This window comes from Hemiscyllium ocellatum, chromosome 6 (genome assembly GCF_020745735.1).
Source record: "Hemiscyllium ocellatum isolate sHemOce1 chromosome 6, sHemOce1.pat.X.cur, whole genome shotgun sequence".
NCBI classification, from domain to species: Eukaryota; Metazoa; Chordata; class Chondrichthyes; order Orectolobiformes; family Hemiscylliidae; genus Hemiscyllium; species Hemiscyllium ocellatum.
Genome location: NC_083406.1, coordinates 77158636 through 77180914, shown reverse-complemented (window position 1 = coordinate 77180914; position 22279 = coordinate 77158636). Strand labels below are relative to the sequence as shown.

Sequence of the window (22279 nt, the reverse complement as noted above, 5' to 3'; positions counted from 1 at the left end):
AAAGTGGGGAGAGGGAATGGGTATTAGAACCAACATTTTCTGTAGAAATGAGAGCAGGTGATACAATATGAAGGATCAAATTTAAAAGGGTTAAATGCAACCTGGAGATCCTTACAGAGAATATTGCAAAAGGTAGGTGAGTGGGAAAGAAATAGAAAGCAGAGGCCTTTCAACTGAACAACCAGGGAGAAAGGAAAATGGAGGACGCTTGGAATGGAATGGAGAAAATGAAACATCATTTAAAAGGTATTGAGATAAACAGTTAAAAAGGAGGAATATAAAACGACTGGAGCAGGAGGTTGAAGAGTAATAGGACACCTAGCCAAAACAGTGTAAGGAGGCTCTGAATATTGAATGGCCTCCACCTTTCCTGTAATTTCAATCACTTAATGAAAATTCTGCTTTGTTGAGTCTGAGCCCATGACAGTTGGCACTGAGCTGAATTTATTCCTACAGGATATGTGAGAAATACTTTATAATTGTGTTCACTGTATATGCCGCAATTTTGTTTTGGGATTGATTCAGTGTAGATTAGCTTTGACAAATAAAGTTCAATTACAGACCAACTCTGACGAAGATTATCTTTGCACAAACCCAGAATCTCAACCAGAGTTGAAAGAAGTGGCATCAATATTGGGCTTAGTAAAAGTGGCCTAATTTGGACAACCTGACTTCTCATAGGGGATTCTACCATCACAACAAAATAAATACCAGTGTGCTATAATATCAGTTACAGCTATATTATCTTGGCATTATGTCTTCAATTACATGAAGACCTATAAAAGAATTATTACATGAAGGAAATCTGAGAATTACCAATATTACTAATTACCCAACTGGAGGAGGTGTTGCTGTTGTGGCAATGTCACTAGACCATCATCAGGCTAATGTTCTCGGGACATGGGTTTGAATCCCACCATGACAGATGATGAAATTTTAATTCAATTAGAAAAAACTGGAAAAAAAAGCTCATCTAATGGTGACCATCTAACCACTATCAATTGGTGGAAAAACCAACTGGTTCACTAACGCTGTTTGAAGAAGACAATCTGCTGTCCTTACCAGGTCAAGCCTACAACTCCTGACCCATAGCAATGTGATCAACTTTTAACTGCCCTCTGGGTACCTAGGGATGGGGAATAAATGCTGGCTAAGCCAGCCGTGCTCCATTCCCATGAATGAATAACAACAAACCAGTTGTTAGTGTTAGAATTAAAGTTTTATCGTGCACAGTTATTTCGCTCCCTGTGAATCACTGCACACTTTCAGATACCTTTAGTTGATAATGGGTGACCTCCTGGTCTTCGAAACTTGTCCCATATCAGTTGACACCTGATCATGAACTACAATACATAATTTTGATTAGATTAGATGGAAACAAGCCCTTTGGGCCAACAAGTCCACACTGACCCTCCGAAGAGTAACCTATCCAGACCCATTCCCCTATCCTATATTTACCCCTAACTAACACTAAGGGCAACCTAGCATGGCCAATTCTTCTGACCTGCACATCTTTGGATTGCAGGAGGAAACCAGAGCACCCAGAGTAAACCTACGCAGACACAGGGAGAATGTGCAAACTCCACACAGACAGTCACCCAAGGCAGGAATCAAACACGGGTCCTTGGCATTGTGAGGCAGCAGTGCTAACCACTGAGCCACCATGCTGCCCCCTGTTAGGACTTAATGTTCATGATCTAAATTCACCAACATGACAAAATGGCACATGGACAGACGTCACATGGTCAGAATGTCACATGATAATCCTCCAGAAATATCACCAGAGTTGGCAAATCTAGTAGATCTCAGCCATGGCTCTGATCTGATTCTCAAATCTGATTGCTGTCCAGTGACTGCTGCTGGATAAAGTACTTGGGTCTAGGACAGATTCAGGTTTGTCTCCTCCTGGGATCTAGTAACAATGGAATCAGCAAGAGGGAAAGAAAAAGTTTTAAAAAAGAAAATACAGAGCAAAATAGCTAAATAAAACAAAATAAGGAAACACCACAACAGTTTTAAGTATGATATCAACTGTCGATACAGTTACTTGGGATTTTTGTTTAGTCCCTTTGATTTATCTTTGCCAGAACAAAATACTGACAGCCACACAAAGTAACAACCAAGGTGTTTTCATCTGTTTTCAGAAGTTAGGAAGTCTGTACAGTTTGGATAGTGGGTGGTCTGCCCATTTCCAGTCAAACCACATGAAAAAGTTGAAAGCAAAATAACTGTTTCCAGTGCACAGTGGAGCCAATCCAAACATCTCAGCTGCTGCATTTGAGACCCTCCTTCAGAAATGGAGTGAGGGAAGGACATTGTTTAACATATCATGTTTAATACATAATATTCTCCTGACATTTGGGACAGGTATCCAAAAATATGCAAAGGGACAATTTGTGCTTATTATTTTGTAAGTTTCTGTCTTTCAAATTTTATGAATGGGGAACAGTTTAGAGCCAGCCGTAATTGTTGTTAATGTTGTAAGAAAGATAAGAGCATGAAAAAAGTGAAAAAAAGCATGCCAAGGTGCATCATCGGAACTCCCTCTCTTTTGTTGAAATGTTGGACATCTCTCTGACCTTGTCCTACTGATGGAAGTTACATCAGGGATCATTTTCTGCTGTGTACTAGTGGTAGTAAAATCATAAATGTATTCTGTCAGTACATTCAATTGCGGCATTTCTGAGAACACAGAGGAAATCTTCCATGCTGGGGCATCAGGAGTTTCAGTCAATACTAAACTTGATCATATCACAGTGAAGTGCTTTTTCAATGGCCTGTGGTTTGATCTAGGTTGTTGTGGCACATTTTTAGAAGTGAATAGAATTAGAAATGGAGTCTTTTTTTATTTGTGTGAATAGTGTAAAAATGACTGTGACTCATCCATGGCTCTGCATTCGGGGAGACAAGATTCATTTTTAATATTCAAGTCATGATAAATGCCAAAATTGAGAGGGATGTCAGCTATAGAGAGCGAAGACATCATAAAGTCATAGAATCCCTACAGTGTGGAGCAGACATGCTGCCTATCGAGTCCACACTGCCCATCCGAAAAGCATCCCACCCAGACCTACCTTCCTACCCTAACCCTGTATTTCCCATGGCTAACCCACATAGCCTGCAAAACCCTGGACACTATGGGCAATTTAGCCTGACCAAGCCACCTAACCTTGTTGTAAGGATTCCTTTGGATCTGGACTCAAGAGCAGGTTGTTCTAAATGGAGTTGACTTGATTTGAATTGGGGGAGCGCAGGTGGCCAGTGCTCGAAGAAAACTGCAGAATATTTCACCTGAACTACATTACATCTCTGGAATTACCTTTTGAAATTGATGCTCCCTCCCATTGCAGTCACTTCCATTATGTACTTGTCTCAGGGCAAGATGTGACATCCTTTAAAATTGAAAGCTGCTATCATAGGGCCACCAATCGGCATATCTGCTACTACCGCCAGTATAAAAGTCTGTCCTAAGAGCACAGGCCATCAGGAAAATTTCAATTAAACACGTAATTCAAATAAATAATTTAATAGGAAAAATGGTCGTTCACTCAAATCTTAATAGATATGTGTTATGGTGCTTTCAAAGCTCTCGTTCCTGGTAAACATAGAAAAAAAAACATTAAATGTTTCAAATTGGAATGAAAACCAAGATAGCACCATGCAGACAAAGAGACTGGATGACTTTAATGATTACAGTGATTGCAATGCTCCTTAGAATTAAGTTTTGGATATCCAGAAGCCACATTATCTTTTGCTTTATAATCACAAATCTGCCAATGAGGAATAAAGGATTCAACTGAATCTACCAAGGGTATAACATACCCACTGAAAAAGAAATCGAAACAAGCATCATGTTGCTGCAGAAAGCAATGTCAGTTCCGTACTCCATCTCTTATTATTCGTATTGTCTGATGTGCTTACTGTGTTATTAAAGAAACCAGAATGATCAAATTATGTTTTACATCAACCTTGAGCCCCTCTCTTGCATATAGCAATATTAATATTGCTGGTCATCCTCAATTTAGCTCTATTATTTTGACTATTAGCTGGACTAATCACAGGGTGTCCCTGGTGGGAGATCAGCAGAATCCCTGGAGAAATGATATAAAGGTTAAAAATAGCCAATTATACAATTTCTCTTAGGGAACTGCCATTCTTCCTTTGAAGAGCACAAAGGAATCCCTTGGTGCTTCATTAATTTCATCACAGGATTTTTGGATATTATTTCTGAAAGAAGTTGCACTTTCCTGTTTCCTTTTTCCACACATTTTGATATCTATAACATCTTCCTAAGCTTTTGGTAATTAGGACATTCAACACAAACTTCAAATGAACACCCAAAGGGCCAGCTCATATTTAGTGTTGAATTATATGCAGGAAAGCTGTATCCTTACATTTCAACATACTCTTGTTAAACTTGCTTTTTAAAGCAATGTTTATTGACAGCTCTTGAAAGCACCCAAATTCCTGAGGGAGCCACATTCCTTAAAGTCTTCTCAGGCTGCAATAACTAGATTAATAACTTTGGTAAACAGTGCAAGCAAAAAAATCAATGCAAATACATTAACCACTGCACTTCTTATGTCAGAAAAAATTGAAAATAAGAAGGTCAGAAACATTACTTTCTGGCTATTATAAAATAGATGCTTACCCCATAAACAAGTTCGCCCACCATTCCATTCCAGATTTTAGTGTCTGGATCTCTTGCTCCATATTTCCCATCAGGAACGATTTTAAGCTCATATTTGATCCCGATGTGCTTCGCAATTTCTGAAGCTAAATCCACACAGTAACCCTCGTACTTGTCATTTCCTTCCAAAGTGTCATGATTTTTCTTCAGCATAACATATGGACCTTCCTGATAACCAAAGAACAGATTAAGTCCGTGAAGCACATCAAAAGTTTGCATTCATTTAGTCGGATATACTAAAAGCACTACTCAGCAGAAGACCTGATTCAACTCTGTATCATAGGCATTGTTCCCAATGAATGACAATGGCTAATCTTGCATTTTCTTTTGATTAAGTTTCAGTTTTGTTGAGTTGCCTGGTGGGTTTCTCTCTGCACAACCAAATCGTATTTTTTCCCTTATCTTACTAAACTCATGCCATTGACTACCAATGGCACTCCCCCCCCCGATCGAATTCTAGCCCAATTCTACCACTTACTGTACCCAGGACATCACACCCACTGCTGCGATATCCAGAAATAGACTATTACCTGCGTTATCTTTAAAAGGCTGTTTTGCACCTAGATCTACACTGTTAGTCTGGAGCTTCTACATGCTTTCTGATATTTACCTCAGACGTGGATGGCAGTGAAGGTCAAATTTGCATAGCATTTTGTGGGCAGGGAGCTGGAGGTCCTGCTAGACAGGGTATTGCACAGTTGGGATGCCAACTACCCTCAATTTCAGCAGGGGAGGCCATGACACAAGAGTATGCCACTTTAGTCCAAGATTGTCACTTGGGTTGAAGCAGTCTGAATGATCTGGAAGAAGGCCCAGAAGTGTAAGAAGAATGTCAATGATCTTTTCCATCTAAGTGCCACAATCTCTCAGATATTCTCTCTCTAATATCTCATGTGCACTGTATCTCTACTGCAGTACTCACCTCCCACCAAGGCTCATGCTCTATCACTCCCAATAATGCCTGCAACATCTTTGTTCACTTGCATCACCCATCCCAACGCCCAACAGCATTAACCCTGCATGCTTCTGCACTGTGTACTCATTTGCTCGCATACTACTCCTCTTACACAGGATCAATCCAGCAGTGTACTGTAAGTGGATCAGATAAGTGCCCTGTGGCTTCTTAGGGGCTGATACATGTTGGATTCCAATATCCATTGATTTAGGGTGCATGCAGCTGAGGCATCTAATTTGGAGGTCCTGTGGAGCAAGCAGTGAGTTGAAGTCATCAGATACCTGCTTTGACTTCCATGTTGAGTATTCTCAGCTCTTGCTTGTACTGGATGAATAGAAAGCTCCTTATTAAAGAAGTGAGGCCTACAGTTAATAAAGTCATTAATGGGCAATAGAACATATAGAACATGGAACATAGAACGTTACAGCTCAGTACAGGCCCTTCGGCCCTCGATGTTGTGCCGACCTGCAAAATTAATCTGATGCCCATCGCACCTATACCTACCATTATTATCCATATGTATGACCAGTGCCCGTTTAAATGCCCTTAACATTGGTGAGTCTACTACTGTTGCAGGCAGGCAGTTCCACGCCCACACCACTCTGAGTAAAGAAACTACCTCTAATGTCTATCCTAAACCTATCATCCCTCAATTTAAAGCTATGTCCCCTTGGGTTAGCCTTCACCATCCAAGGAAAAAGGTTCTCACTGTTCACCCTACCTAACCCTCTGATTATCTTATACAACTCGATTAAGTCACCTCTCAACCTTCTTCTCTCCAATGAAAACAGCTTCAGTTCCCTCAGCCTTTCCATGTAAGACCTTCCTTCGATACCAGGCAACACCCTAGTAAATCTTCTCTGAACCCTTTCCAAAGCTTCCACATCCTTCCCATAATGTGGTGGACAGAATTGCATGCCTTACCAGTGTCTTGTACAGCTGAAGTATGACCTCGTGGCTCTGAAACTCAATCCCCTTACCAATAAACGCCAACACACTTTATACCTTCTTAACAACTTTATCAACCTGGGTGGCAGCTTTCAGGGATTTATGCACCTGGACACTGAGATCGCTCTTTTCATCTACACTGCCAAGAATTTTACTATTAGCCCAGTACTCTGCATTCCTGTTACTTCTTCCAAAGTGAACTACCTCACACTTTCCCGCATTAAACTCCATGTGCCACTTCTCAGCCCAGCTCTGCACCTTATCCATGTCCCTCTGTAACCCACAACATCCTTCAGCACTATTCACAACTCTGCCTACTTTAGTGTCATCTGCAAATTTACTAACCCATCTTTCTACACTCAATTCTGGATCATTTATAAAAATGACAAACAACAGTGGCCCCAAAACAGATCCTTGTGGCACACCACTGGTAACTGAGCTCCAGGATGAAAATTTCCTATCAACGACCACACTCTGTCTTCTTTCAGCTCGCCAATTTCTGATCCAAGCTGCTAAATCAACTTCAATCCAGAAACTCCTTATTTTGTGAACCTTATCAAACGCCTTATTGAAGTTCATTTCCATCACATCCACCACTTTATCTTCATCCACCTGCTTTGTCACCTTTTCGCAGAACTCAATAAGGTTAATGAGGCATGACCTACCCTTCACAAGACCATGTTGACAATCCCTCATCCAATTATTCCTTTCCAGATGATTACAAATCCTATCTCCCATAACCTTTTCCAACACCTTACCCACAACTGAAGTAAGGCTCACTGGCCTATAATTACCAGGGTTGTTCCGATTCCCCTTCTTAAACAAGGGAACAACATTTGCTATCCTCCAGTCTTCTGGCACTACTCCTTTGGCAATGATGACTTAAAGATCAAAGCCAAAGGCTCTGCAATCTCCTCCTTGGCTTCCCAAAGAATCCCATCCAGCCCAGGGGTCTTATCTATTTTCAGATCTTCCAAAATTGCTAAAACCTCCTCTTTGTCAACCTCAATCCCATCTAATCTTGTAGCCTGTATCTCTGTATTCTCACTAACGTTAGCCTTTTCCAATGTGAATACTGATGAAAAGTGTTCATTAAACATTTCCCCTATGTCCTCAGATTCCACACAAAACTTTCCACAACTTTGATTGGCCCTAATCTTACTCTAGTCATTCTTTTATTTCTGATAAGCCAATAGAAGACCTTATGGTATTCCTTGATCCTATCCGCTAACAACTTCTCATGTCCCCTCCTGGCTCTTCTTAGCCCACTCTTTAGATCTTTTCTGGCTAACTTGGAACTCTCAAGCCCCCTAACTGAGCCTTCATGCCTCAGCCTCACATAAGCTTTCCTCTTCCTCTTGACAAGAGCTTCAACTTCTTTAGTAACCATGGCTCCCTCTCTTGACAACTACCTCCACGCCTGATAGGTATATACTTATCAAGGACCCGCAGTAGTGAGTAAACACCTTAACTTGCTGCTGCCTAATGAGAATCTTGCCTCAACATCCAGAACTTAGTTGAAAGATGTAGTGAGTTAATTCCAACTTCAAGCTATAACTCACTGGACTTGTTTACATCACTGGACTTTATGTCACACTGTAAGCATTTGCTATAAATTCTGTGTCTTACAATTCTGTACTCCACAAGCACCTGATGAAGGAGCAGCACTCCGAAAGCTAGTGCTTCCAGTTAAACCTGTTGGACTATAACCTGATGTTGTGTGATTTTCAACTTTGGACTTTTCATGCGATTCTGCCTCTGTTTTCCACCATAGCCTATGTAGTTTTAGCTTCTAAGAATCTGACCAGTGTTACACAATCACTGATATTTTGCCCTCTCACTTGCACAATTCGGTGGTACACAACAGAAGGGAGCAGTGCAGTACTGGCAATGGGATGACAACTTCATCACCTTAGCTCTACAAAGGAGATGGTTTCCGACATGTGAAACTGGCTATAAAGCCGCTGGAACAGTGAAGAGGTGGTATCTCTTCCCACCCTACCTCTTACAAAAAGGCCATCCCGTATTCCCAATTCCTCCGCCTCCGTCGTACCTGCTTCCAGGAGGACCAGTTCCACCACAGAACACACCAGATGGCCTCCTCCTTTAGAGACCACAATTTCCCTTCCCACATGGTTAAAGATGCCCTCCAGCGCATCTCGTCCACATCCCGCACCTCCGCCCTCAACCCCACCCCTCCAACCGTAACAACGACAGAACCCCCCTGGTGCTCACCTTCCACCCTACCAACCTTCGCATAAACCAAATCATCCACCAGCATTTCTGCCACCTCCAAAAAGACCCCACCACCAGGGATATATTTCCTTCCCCACCCCTTTCCACCTTCTGCAAAGACCGTTCCCTCCGTGACTACCTGGTCAGGTCCACGCCCCCCTACAACCCACCCTCCCATCCTGGCAACTTCCCCTGCCACCACAGGAACTGCAAAAGATGCACCCACACCTGCTCCCTCACCTCCAAAGCCCTAAAGGAGCCTTCCACATCCATCTAAGTTTTACCTGCACATCCACTAATATCATTTATTGCATCCCTTGCTCCCGATGCGGTCTCCTCTACGTTGGGGAGACTGGACGCCTCCTAGCAGAGCGCTTTAGGGAACATCTCCGGGACACCCGCACCAATCAACCACACCGCCCTGTGGCCCAACATTTGAACTCCTCCTCCCACTCTGCCAAGGACATGGAGTCCTGGGCCTCCTTCACCGCCGCTCCCTCACCACTAGATGCCTGGAGGAAGAACGCCTCATCTTCTGCCTCGGAACACTTCAACCCCTGAGCATCAATGTGGACTTCAACAGTTTCCTCATTTCCCCTTCCCCCACCTCACCCTAGTTCCAAACTTCCAGCTCAGCACTGTCCCCATGACTTGTCCTGACTGCCTATCTTCTTTTCCACCTATCCACTCCACCCTCCTCCCTGACCTATCATCTTCATCCTCTCCCCCACTCACCTATTGTACTCCATGCTACTTTCTCCCCACCCCACCCCACCACCCCCCCTCTAGCTTATCTCTCCACGCTTCAGGCTCACTGCCTTTATTCCTGGTGAAGGGCTTTTGCCCGAAACGTCGATTTTGCTGCTCCTCGGATGCTGCCTGAACTGCTGTGCTCTTCCAGTACCACTAACTCAAAATCCATTGTTCTGCCAATGTCTCTTAATTTTTGGCTACTTAAATAATGATCTTCCTCCATCATAAGTTGAGAAATGGGAATGCTTGATGATAATTGCACAATGTTCAGCATCATTGATGACTCCTCAGATTCTGAAACAGTCTGTATCTATATGCATCAAGACCTGGACAATATCTAGGCATTGGCTGACAAGTACAAATAGCATTCTGGTGCCAGGTAATGATTATCACAAGCAAGACAACATCTAACTCTAACATTCATCATTGAATCCCTCACTACCAATGCCCTGGGCATTAGCATTGACCAGGAACTCACAAGGTTAAGTCAGAAGCATACTTATAACGAGACATTGGATCGATTAGGATTATATTCACTTGAGTTTCGAAGAATAAAAGAGGATCTCGTAGAAACCTATAAAATTCTAACAGGACTGAACAGGGTAAATGCAGGAAGCAATCCTGCTGACTGGTGAGTACAGAACCAGGGGTCACAATTTAAGGATGGTGGTAAATAATTTAGGACTGAGATAAACAGAAATTTGGTATACTCAGAGACAGCTGAGTCTGTGGAACTCTCTGCCACAGAAAGCAGCTGAGGTCAAAACATTGAATGCTTTCAAGAAGGAGTAAGATATAATTTGTCGGACATAAGGGAGACAGGGTGTGTGGAGAAAGCAGGAACAGTCTATTGTGTTTGATCATAAAATCATATTGAATAACAGAGCAGGCCTGAAGGACCAGATAGCTTACTCCTGCTCCTGCTTTTGATGTTTTCTATTCTGCAGTGAATAACTCATCCTCTCTCTATAATGAATGTCTACCACATACAAGGAATAGGTCAGGAGTTTGGGATGGAATACTCCCCACTTGCTGGATGGATGCTTCAAGAATCTGGACACCATCCAGGATGAAGCAACCTATTTGATTAACATCGACACCAACATTTTCAAGATTCACCATTGATGCATAGTAACAGCAGTGTATACCAGCTCCGAGAACTTACCAAGGCTCTTCCAACTGCACTTTGCAAGCCCACAATCTCTACTTCTTAGAAAGATAAGGACAGTTGATGTTAGGGAACACCACCACCTATAAATTCCTATCCAAGGCATACACCGTCCTGGTTTTGAACTATTTCTTCCTTCTTTCATTATCATTGCCTCAAAATCCTGGAATCCCTTCCTATCAGCACTGTGGTTACTCCTTCACTCAAAGGATTGCATTACTTCACGAAGACAGCATACCATAATCTTCTCCAGTGAAATTAGGATGGGCAATGAATTCTAAGACAGATAATTAAAAACCTGGCAACCCATCATTTGACATGGACAAAGCTCAGCTCAGAATCAAAATGGCACGCTGGTATGGCTGGTGGTGTTTGGATGGAACTCATCTGCATTCTTTTTCTCTCTCTCCTTTTGCCTTTTTCTCTTCTTCATTCTCCTGATGCCACAAGGAGGCTGGAGCAGTGTCAGCGGTGACTCCTGGCCCGACACATGACCTCCTGGAATGGCAGCGGGGCTTTGGCTGCAGTGATGATGGAGCAAGGACTCTTAGCTGCAGTAGATCCAGAGCCCAGCTGATGAACATGAACTCAATTTAAGTACTTTCTTTTTATTTTTTTGTCCCTCAAAATGGTGCCGTATTGTGTTGACAGAAGACTTTTTTTCACTGTGTATCTCCTTAGATGTATGTGGCAATAAATCATTCACTCATTCATTCATGATGAGAAAGCTGCTGATCATGGAACGTATCGCTGTCCAGATCAACTGAAATTTCCTCTCACCAACCTTCCCTTCCTGTTTTCAGACAACCCCAGACAGGGATATATTTCCCTCCCCACCCCTTTCCACCTTCCGCAAAGACCGTTCCCTCCGTGACTACCTGGTCAGGTCCACACCCCCCTACAACCCACCCGCCCATCCTGGCACTTTCCCCTGCCACCACTGGGACTGTAAAACCTGTGCCCACACCTCCTCCCTCACCTCTATCCAAGGCCCGAAAGGAGCCTTCCACATCCATCAAAGTTTTACCTGCACATTCACTAATATAATTTATTTTATCCATTGCTCCTGATGCGGTCTCCTCTACATTGGGGAGACTGGGCGCCTCCTAGCAGAGTGATCTAGGAAACATCTCCGGGACACCGGCACAATCAGCCACACCACCCCATGGCCCAACATTTCAACTCCCCCTCCCACTCTGCCAAGGACATGGAGGTCCTGGGCCTCCTTCACTGCCGTTCCCTCACCACCAGATGCCTGGAGGAAGAACGCCTCATCTTCCGCCTCGGAACACTTCAACCCTAGGGCATCAATGTGGACTTCAACAGTTTCCTCATTTGCCCTTCCCCCACCTCACCCTAGTTCCAAACTTCCAGCTCAGCACTGTTCCTATGACTTTTCTGGACTTGTCCTACCTGCCTAGCTCCTTTTCCACCTATCCACTCCACCCTCTCCTCCCTGATCTATCACCTTCATCCCCTCCCCCACTCACCCATTGTATTTTATGCTACTTTCTCCCCACCCCCACCCTCCTCTCGCTTATCTCTCCACACTTCAGGCTCACTGCCTTTATTCCTGATGAAGGGCTTTTGCCCGAAATTCGATTTCGCTGCACTTTGGATGCTTTCTGAACTGCTGTGCTCTTCCAGCACCACTAATCCAGAACCAGATTGTCAACTGCCCAGCCACAGAGCCCCAGGAGGAGAAAGGGAACAATGGTACAGACAAAATGAAGAAGCCCTGACATTTAAAGCATCAGCTTAGTTACAGAGTCTACACATACCTTCGTGACAACTATAAAGTTAAGATTAACACACGGAAAGATTGGCTGCCTACCGCTGTCAAGGGGCATTGAGTCATGTGACTCCAACTTGGCAAAGGACATGGCATGGAATTTTTCTCTCCTTGCTTCTTTTTTTATTTTTTTTATTTCAAAATATACTTTATTCATAGAAATAAATCTTTGGTACCTGTACAATTTGTCATGTCGTTCATAGATGTATACATTGCATGTCTTAACATTACAAAGAACAGATTGAATTAATCGAATTTACAGTTATCCTATTTATAGTTCCCTTTATTAATCGAATTTACAGTTATCCTATTTATAGTTCCCTTTATTAACCATCCACTCTCTATTTAGCTGTGGCTTCAGCGGAACCCACCTAGTGAGTGGGTGCCCTGTTATACGATAGCAAAGGAACCTTCTTTAATTCCCAGTTTATGGGATTACCATTGTCCATTTGACTGTCCTGTCTCTGGGGTAGCTGCCTGCATCCCCATGGTGAGCACCAACTGCTGAACCTTCGCTGGGCTGAGGTAGCTATCCAGCTCCTCACTGGGGTCATTTACCCGCTCTGGTGTCATTGAGCCAAGGCAAGGGTCTGCACCGTCCTGTTCTGTGTCTGACAATGGAACTGTCAGAGGATCACAGCTTTCAGTTACCTGTAGTTGTGGGGCAGTGGGTACCCCCTGGTTCTCACTAGGTGGAGGGTGGACTTCGGGGAGTCCATTTTTTCCTGGTTGGGAGGAAATGCCCTCCTCGTTGTCTACAGCGCTCTATCTCTTCTTCTGGTGGTGATGACCTTCTTTGCATCCGTCTTCCCCATCCTTCCCCAAGCACTGGCTGTCTCTCCCTCGTGCAGCTGTCTTTTCCCCCTTTGCTGGGAGGCTTTGGGGCCTGGCAGGATTTTCTCTTCCTGTTTTTAACAGGTTGTCACAGCCCAGAGGCACTGCCATTTCTGTCACATCCCATTGGAGCCATTTGTGTGGGTAGCTTCCTATTCATTGGCTTTTACTTTCATGTGAAGATATGGCAACATGTGTAGAAAATGCAAGGACTCAGTAAAACACCTACCAGACACTCCAAAATACTTCAAGACAGTCTGCAAGGAAACAGTTAAAAAGAATCTAACTACTGCTATGAAATTGCCTTTAAATAATGTCATTCCTGGCATTAATCAGCCAATTGGGTTGCTTGTGGTCAGGATAGTACTAAATGAAGAAGATACACCTCTATACAACTTACCTTTAGAAAATGTCAAAGGGACATCATGTTTCACTAATCTAACTGAGGTTTTTGTATAGGTGAGGAAGAAGATTGATGAAGGCAGAGCAGAAGACGTTGTCTATATGGACTTCAACAAAGCGTTCAACAAAGTTCTGCGTGGTAGAGTGGTTAGTAAGGTGGGATCACGTGGGATCCGGGGGAGCTAGCCAATTGGATACAAAATTGGCTCAAAGGTAGGAGACTTTTTTTTAGATTATAGATTCCCTAAGGTATGGAAACAGGCCTTTGGCCCAACAAGTCCACACCAACCCTCCGAAGAGTAACCCACCCAGACCCATTCCCCGACTAATATTTACCCCTGACTAATGCACCTAACGCTATGGGCAATTGAACAATGTCAATTCACCTTACACGCACATCTTTTGGACTTTGGGAGGAAACCCATGCAGACAAGAGGAGAATAGAACATAGAACATAGAAAAATGCAGCGCAGTTCAGGCCCTTCGGCCCTCAATGTTGCGCCAACCGAAACCTACCTAACCTACACTAGCCCAATAACCTCCATATGCTTATCCAATGCCCGCTTAAATGACAATAAAGAGGGAGGGTCCACCACTGCTACTGGCAGGGCATTCCATGAATTCACATCCCGCTGAGTAAAGAATCTACCCCTAACATCTGTCCTATACCTACCACCCCTTAATTTAAAGCTGTGTCCCCTAGTAACAGCTGACTCCATTAGCGGAAAAAGGTTCTCACTGTCAACCCTATCTAAACCCCTAATGTGCAAACTCCACACAGTCACCTGAGGCAGGAATCGAACATAGGTCCCTGGCACAGTGAGGCTGCAGTGCTAGCCACTGTGCCATGGTATCAGGACAGAGGATGGTTGTGGAGGGTTGCTTTTCAGACTAAAGTCTGTGATCAATGGAGTGCCACAAGGATCGGTGTTGGGTCCACGGCTTTGTATCATTTACATAAATGATTTGGATGTGAATATCAGAAGGATGATTAGTAAGTTTGCAGGTGACACCAAAATAGGTGGTGTCGTGGACAGTGAGGGAAATTATCTTAAAGTACAACTGGATCTTGATCATGTGGGCTGAGGAGTAGCAGGTGGAGTTTTATTGGGATAAATATGAGGTGTTACCTTATAGTAAGGCAAACCAGGATGGGACTTACACAGTTAATAGTAGGGACCTGGGGAATGTTGCTGAACAAAGAGACCTAGGGTGCAGGTGCATAGTTCTTTGAAAGTGGAGTCACAAGTAGACAGGATAGTGAAGAAGGTGTTTGGCACACTTGCCCTCATTGGTCAGAATATTGAGTATAGGAGTTGGGATGTCATGTTGGGACTGTACAGGACAGTGGTGAGGCCACTTTGGGAATATTACAAAGAATTCTGGCTGCCCTTCTACAGGAAGGATTTTTTTAAAAGTTGAGAAAGTGCAGAAAAGATTTACAAGGATATTGCCGGGGTTGGCGGGCTTGAGCCATTTGAATAGGCTGTGACTTTTTTTTCCCTGGAGTGTCAGAGGCTGAGGTGTGACCTTATAGACGTTTATAAAATCTCGAGAGGCATGGATAGGATCAATAGCCAAGACCTTTTTCCTACAGTGGGAGTGTCCAAACTAGAGGGCAACCATTTAAGATGAGAGGGGTAAGTTTAAAAAACACCTGAGGGGTAACTTTTTCACACAGAGGGTGGTACATACTTGGAATGAGTTGCCAGATAAAGAGGTGGAAGTGGATACAATGGCAGCATTTAACTGGCCTCTGGATGGGTATATGAATAAGGAGGGTTTAGAGGAATATGGACCAAATGCTGGCAAATGGGACTAGGTCAGATTGGGATATCTAGTTGGCATGGAGCAGCCTATCACCAGGAATGCATCAGAGCATATAACGTTTTATTTTCAATATGTGATTTTTAAACAAAATCTTATGCTCCTTCTCTGGTTACTATTTGCATTTTCTTGTGTTTAACATGTTTTAGGATGTTGATGGTTCAATTATCTTTACCATTTCTCCTCGCTCCAATGTATCCTGATCCAAAATCCTCAGCGAGGTAATGTTATCCAGCTGAACTAGACATAAAGCTAAAACCATAATCAGGAGAGATTTTAAATCAGTGCAGGATTATTGTCAGCGTTAACACCTATAGACATGGTTCTAAAATGAAACCTCCCAGCTAGGCACTGTCAAAGAATCACACAACATTTTTATTTATTTATTTCATAGGATGAGTCTTCGAGGCTTTAAACATGAATCAACAATGTTTTAGTGATTTCTTAACAAAATTTTACTTCAAGAATTAATCCTGGATTGCATGATAGTAAAGGTTACACCATTGGATAATTAAACTACTTAATTAGTCTAAAGATGAATGATGAAAGATTTATGCCTGAAATGTCGATTCTCCTGTTCCTCGGATGCTGCCTGACCTGCTGTGATTTTCCAGCACCACACTTTTTGATGGCTAAACATAAACAAAGACTGACAAAGTATATCCAAAAAATTATAGGATAAACAAACTGATTAAATTTGATATGATAACAAATCTCCTTCAGTTTGAGATAATCAAACAGAAATTTATATTTACAGTTCTGTTTCAATCCTTAGCCATTTTGTGTCTGGTTTCAGTCCTCTTGCACTGAGATCTCGACTCTGATTTGTTTCAAATGTAAAATTTATGTCAAAAGTGGCCAACCCGATTCTGACTGACAACAATGTATATTTACAAAGCTGACTTTAAAGAAATTTCATCACTGACTGCCACTTCACTGTTTCCCGTTTTCTGTGAAGGCTGGTTAAAGTGGGATTGTTTGGTGCAGACTATCACTACACAAGACTGATCGCAGCATTTAGATTGGTCCAAATGCAGTTTCTTGTTAAAAGCAGACCAGTGAATACAGTGCACTTGGAGACATCCAGAAGCCTGTAGACAAGATACATGTCCACTATCTATCTTTGAGTGAAAAAAACATTATAAAACCTCGAGGGCTGAACCTTCATTTTTTCTTGCTTAAGTCTGAGTTACATCAAATCTTCTGGAGGGATTCTCACAGCATGGCCTAGCTGGTTCTCTTGCCTTATTTTACTAAACTAAACATTAACTACCCACCCTGCTTCATGGCATCCTTCATACCCAAGTCAGGCCCCATTTTACCACACACTATTTACAGGATAACTCACCACTCACTGGATATCCTGGAATTCACTGGCATCTCTTGCTTGCACTGCACCATTTTAAAAAGGCCATTGTGCACCCAGACAAGAACTGTCAATCGCAGCTGCCCTGGATGGCTCCTGATATTTGCCCTGGATGTGACAGATGGGGGAAAACCCTGCCACTTTGTGGGACCTGAAGGTCCTCCTGGAAGGGTTGCAGACATGGAATGTCCTCTGCCCCCAAAATTGGCAGTAATGACCATAACACCAGAATATATCAGCCTGGCCTGGGGTTACTACTTAGGATAAAGCAGTCTCAGCTATCTGCAGATATGCCCAGCAATTAAGACAATGACTCTCTCTACTCCTCAGTTTTAATTGCCCCAATCATCTCTCCAATATCCCACTCACTCTACATCTGTTACTTTATCTACGTCTCCCCAACATCTACAACATCTTCCAACACTCACCCAATCCCTGGCAATGACATGGCATGTCCTCTGCATTGCTTAATCACTTGCTCCAGATGCCTCCCCATCTGTATCAATAGTGATAGTGTGTCATCCACTTTCATCTCCCTTTATTCCTGCCTCTCTCTCATTTGAGGAGGAAAACAACCTGTAATAGGGCAGGAGTTGACAAGGCAGGAAGAGGGTTGTCTGACATTCAGCTCCACATCCTCTAAGTGGAGAGTATTCTGATTCTGACCAGACAGAGTGGCTGACTGTCTGTATCCAAGCCCCTGGACTGGTATTGGAGGCATCCTTTGACTTAGTGCACCAAGACCTCATGACTGAAGGCTGTCCCTGCTGGCAATCATGACAAGTTTCCTTTGAGTCTGCGCCAATCAGCAAGGCAAAGGTAGGGACACTTTGGGCATCGAGATACGCTCAGAGAGAATGTGCATAAAGACAGCAACCCAAGAGCTCAGACATGGAACCTGGCCTAGTTCCTGAGCTCCACACAAAGTGTCCTTGCAGCAGTGCCATTGTGATAATTGCTGGTGCAGTTTAAGACGCAGCATCAAAGTGCCGAAGCATTCTGAAAGTGGATCGGAGATGTATCATCAGAGTTCTTAGAGATGTTTCAGATGCTAATACTCGGTGGACATGGGTTACATGTGGGAAATAGTGAGGTCTGGAGATGCTGGAGATCAGGGTTGAGATTGTGTTGCTGGAAAAGCACAGCAGGTCAGACAGCATCTGAACAGCAGGAAAATCGACATTTCGGGCCGGAGCCCTTTGATTTTCCTGCTCCTCGGATACTGCCTGACCTCCTGTGCTTTTCCAGCAACACACTCTCAACATGGGTTACATGTGGCCAATGCCCATAAAGTATGCCCAGAGATGTTGGCTCCCAGTATCCAACATGGAGGTTGTTTGGAACAAGTGGCGAGCTGAAGTCACCAGGTATCTGCTCTGGTTTCCATTTCAGGTGTTCTCAACATCCAGCTTGTTTAGTGAGCTTGGTAAGATAGAAAGGTGCATATTAATGAAGTGAGTTAGTATTTAATAAGCTTTAATCCAAGTCAATTGGTAATATAATAGGCAAATGTAATAGGGCAGGCATCTTGAGCAAGTGATTAAGCAATGCAGAGGACATGCAGGGTTCGTCGTTGTCAGGGATTGGGTGAGTGCTGGAAGATGTTGTAGATATTGGGGGAAGGTGGATACAGTAGCAGATATAGAATGAATTGAATTTACTGTCACGTGTACCGCGGCACAGTGAAAAGCTTTGTCTTGCGTGCAATACAGGCAGATCACAGAGTTAAGTAATTAAGATAGTAATTAATGGATAAACAGTGGCAAAAACAAAAACACAGGTACAGGCGAAGGTTAAGAGTTTGTGAGTCCAATGGGACATCATACAGATTATTGGGGCAATTGACACTGCTGTTGCCTACCGGGAATCTCGCCAGTCTGTGAAAAGCATAACAGACAGGACAACGTGCTTCTCATCTAATGTAGCTATAGCCCACATCACTCAGACTCCTAGGCGATTCTATCTGGAGATTCTAAGAAGGAGTTCTAATATTAGAGGGCATAGGTTTAGGGTGAGGGGGAAAGAGATACAAGAGACCTAATGGGCAACTGTTTCATGCAAAGGGTGATGCGTGTATGGAATGAGCTGCCAGAAGAAGTGGTGGAGACTGGTACAATTACAGCATTTAAAAGGCATCTGGGTGAGTATTTGAATAGGAAGGGTGCTGGCAAGTGGGAGTACATTAGGTTGGGATATCAGGTCAGCATGGCTGAGTTGGACCGAAGGGTCTGTTTCCATGCTGTACATCTTTATGACTCGAAGAGACCCATGTCCAACCAGTTTAACTATTGAATCAAAAAGCAACCACCGTTCCATCAACATTGTGCAATTGTTGCTAAAATCAATCAGGGTATGAGGAATTAGTGTCATGCTTGTCATATGGCATTTGATCTACGGAGTTTATTTTCTATCTTTATTTTTCCATCCATAATGTTTGTGTCAGATCATCTGTTTTGTCTGTCTTATTCCTGCATGAGAGGGTGTGTGCTAGTGAATGTTCAACTATTTAAAGGGAACTAGTTTATGAAGCATAGTAGTGAATTAATAATCTACTTTCTTAAATAAATTACTAATCTATTTTTCAGAAAGTAGTTGTTTTCCTGTTAATGACAAACTCTGGTGTAAATTTGTTTTTTCCTGAGTAGCAGTCTTGTTGACAAAATTATATTAGTGCTTAGTTGGGTAGTTACACATTTGTGACAACCTGTGGGGCACAATTCTCAGTACATTTTTCCCAACTGAGTCGTGACAAGCCAAACTTCCATATCTGTGACTTCTACCATCGAGAAAAATATCTCTTGCAAGTTCTGCTCCAAGTCACACACCAACTTGACCTGGAACTAGCTTACCATTCCATCACTTAGGGTGGCACAGTGGCACAGTGGTTAGCACTGCTGCCTCACAGCACCAGAGACCCGGGTTCAATTCCCGACTCAGGCGACTGACTGTGTGGAGTTTGCACATTCTTCCCGTGTCTGCGTGGGTTTCCTCCAGGTGCTCCGGTTTCCTCCCATAGTCCAAAGGTGTGCAGGTCAGGTGAATTGGCCATGCTAAATTGCCCGTAGTGTTAAGTAAAGGGGTAAATGTAGGGGAATGGGTGGGTTGCGCTTCGGCGGGTCGGTGTGGACTTGTTGGGCCGAAGGGCCTGTTTCCACACTGAGTAATCTAATCTAATCTAATCTAATCACAGTCGTTACAACCAAACCCTCAATCCTCTCCTTAACAGTACAATAACTAAGTCTCTACTGTGTGGATTGCATGGTAAACAAAGGTAATTCATCACAATCATTTCCTGGAGAAAGAGAGGACTGCAGATGTTGGAGATCAGAGTCGAAAAGTGTGGCGCTGGAAAAACACAGCCGGCCAGGCAGCAATTGAGAAGCAGGAGCAGGACATTCCTGATGAAGGGCTTATTCCTGAAATGTTGACTCCTCTGCTGCTCGGAAGCTGCCTGACCTGCTCTGCTTTTCCAACGCAACAATCATTTCAGGTCAATTAAGGATGGCAACAAATGCTTATGAACAATGCTCACCTCCCAAGAATGAATGATAAAATATTAGGGTTGGATCCCAAATGCAGATTCCAAAGAAAATATAACTTATATGATATGGTCTTGAATTTCAGAAAAAATAATTAGCTGATCTGAATTTCCTTAGATTAGCCATAACATTTGATGTTTTTTTTACTACGATTTGATTTGTTTGCTCTGGACTAGGGACAGTCAGATATTCATTCTGGTCATTGTTACAATAATGGTAAACGCAGATTATTGTTAATACCCGAGACCGTCATTGGCTGAAATTATTTTTAAATCGGATAGACCTAAGATGGTTCTGTGATCATTTAACCAATTGGACATGTGGCATGAAGGTTTTTGTCATGTCAGATGCTAATATTCATGTACAAAGGTTGTATGTAGCCAGTACCCATGAAGTATGCCCAGAGATGTTGGCACCCGGTGTCGAACATGGAGGTTGTTCAGACCAAGTGGTGTATCTGCTCTGGTTCCCATTTCGGGTTTTCTCAGTGTCTAGTTTGCTCAATTGGAATATATTAAACTGATTAGACTGAAATGACCATATAATCCAAAGACAGTGAAAACAGACAACTAATTCAGTGTCAAGAAAGTCACATCTCTTGTTTAATTCATACTCGTGTTCACATATTGGAAGATGAACGTTTGCTTGCAGAATATTCAGTTTAGAAAGGCAATGGAACTAAGCTCAGTGGAAGATAGAAATTAACCATAATTCAGTCGCTTGTTTGGCAGAGCAGAAAGAAAAGGAGAAATTGATTTTTTAATAACAGATAATAAAGCAAAGAACTACAGATACTGGAAATTTGAAACAAAAACAAAAATTGCTGGAGAAACTTAGCAATTGGCAGCTTCTGTGGAGAGAGAACAGAGTTTACATTTCATGTAAGTGACTCTTCTTCAGAACAACAACAGAACAGAGAATGCTCCTTTTGCATCTCATTAGCTCTCAAAAGAAGCAGCTGGATGAAACATTGACTCAGAAAATAACAGCTTACCATCAACTCTAGCATACTAAAAATTCTAGTATGGCTGAGGCAATAAGACGACAGCTAAACTACCACGGACTCAGGCTTTACTCTCACTATACCAGGACTCTCAGAACTTTAAACGCCTTGCTTGTACTTGACACCTTCTCCCATTTCTAATAAATTTCTGACGTGTTCATGTGTGTGTTTGTTGTGTCTGTAATCATATGCTGTTACATTATCTTGGGGTTTGTAAGCAGTAGAATTCTTCTTTGTGTTCACTCAGGATAAGTTTATAATTTGATCCTTCATTTTGAACCAAGTTTATAATGAAATGTGATAGCTGTGCAATAAAAAAATACAAATGTTTGCTATGACTAATGGGGTGTGAGTGGGATGTAGGAGGGGAGTCAAAAAGAGGGGAGCTCATTCTCCCTTCTCAGCTTTTGAAACAGCATTCATTTCTACATGCTGGTAGAGGGACCTATAGACTTTTTGCCTTGTAATTTAGCTTTTCAAAATAAATGCTTTATATCCTATCCTGGTAATGTGATGTCCACACAATGTTATATACACTTCATCATCATAACTAACACAGTCGTCATTATGGAATTATTGTTAATATAGCGCATGTTCCTTTTATTGATGGGTTGACAAAAAAGACAAATGTGTTTGCTCTTTCGGAGATACGTATGTATGTAGATAGAATCACAGTGATTGCTCAATAAATCTTTTGATGTTATATAAATGAAGGCATCCATGATTGAAGAGTAACCCATTGCAGAAATGCTTCCATCTTTAAAATT

The 22279-nt window shown here is 42.7% G+C and overlaps 1 protein-coding gene across 4 annotated transcripts in view; it reads right to left on the bottom strand.

Annotated features, from left to right (window-relative positions):
• LOC132816757 (glutamate receptor 4) overlaps positions 1-22279 on the bottom strand; it is a 249369-nt gene that overhangs the window by 42199 nt on the left and 184891 nt on the right. For all 4 annotated transcript variants that reach the window (XM_060826672.1, XM_060826673.1, XM_060826674.1 and 1 more), the window contains one exon: positions 4652-4858. In XM_060826672.1, coding sequence (XP_060682655.1) covers positions 4652-4858 — 207 coding nt within the window. The remainder of the gene's footprint in view (positions 1-4651; positions 4859-22279) is intronic.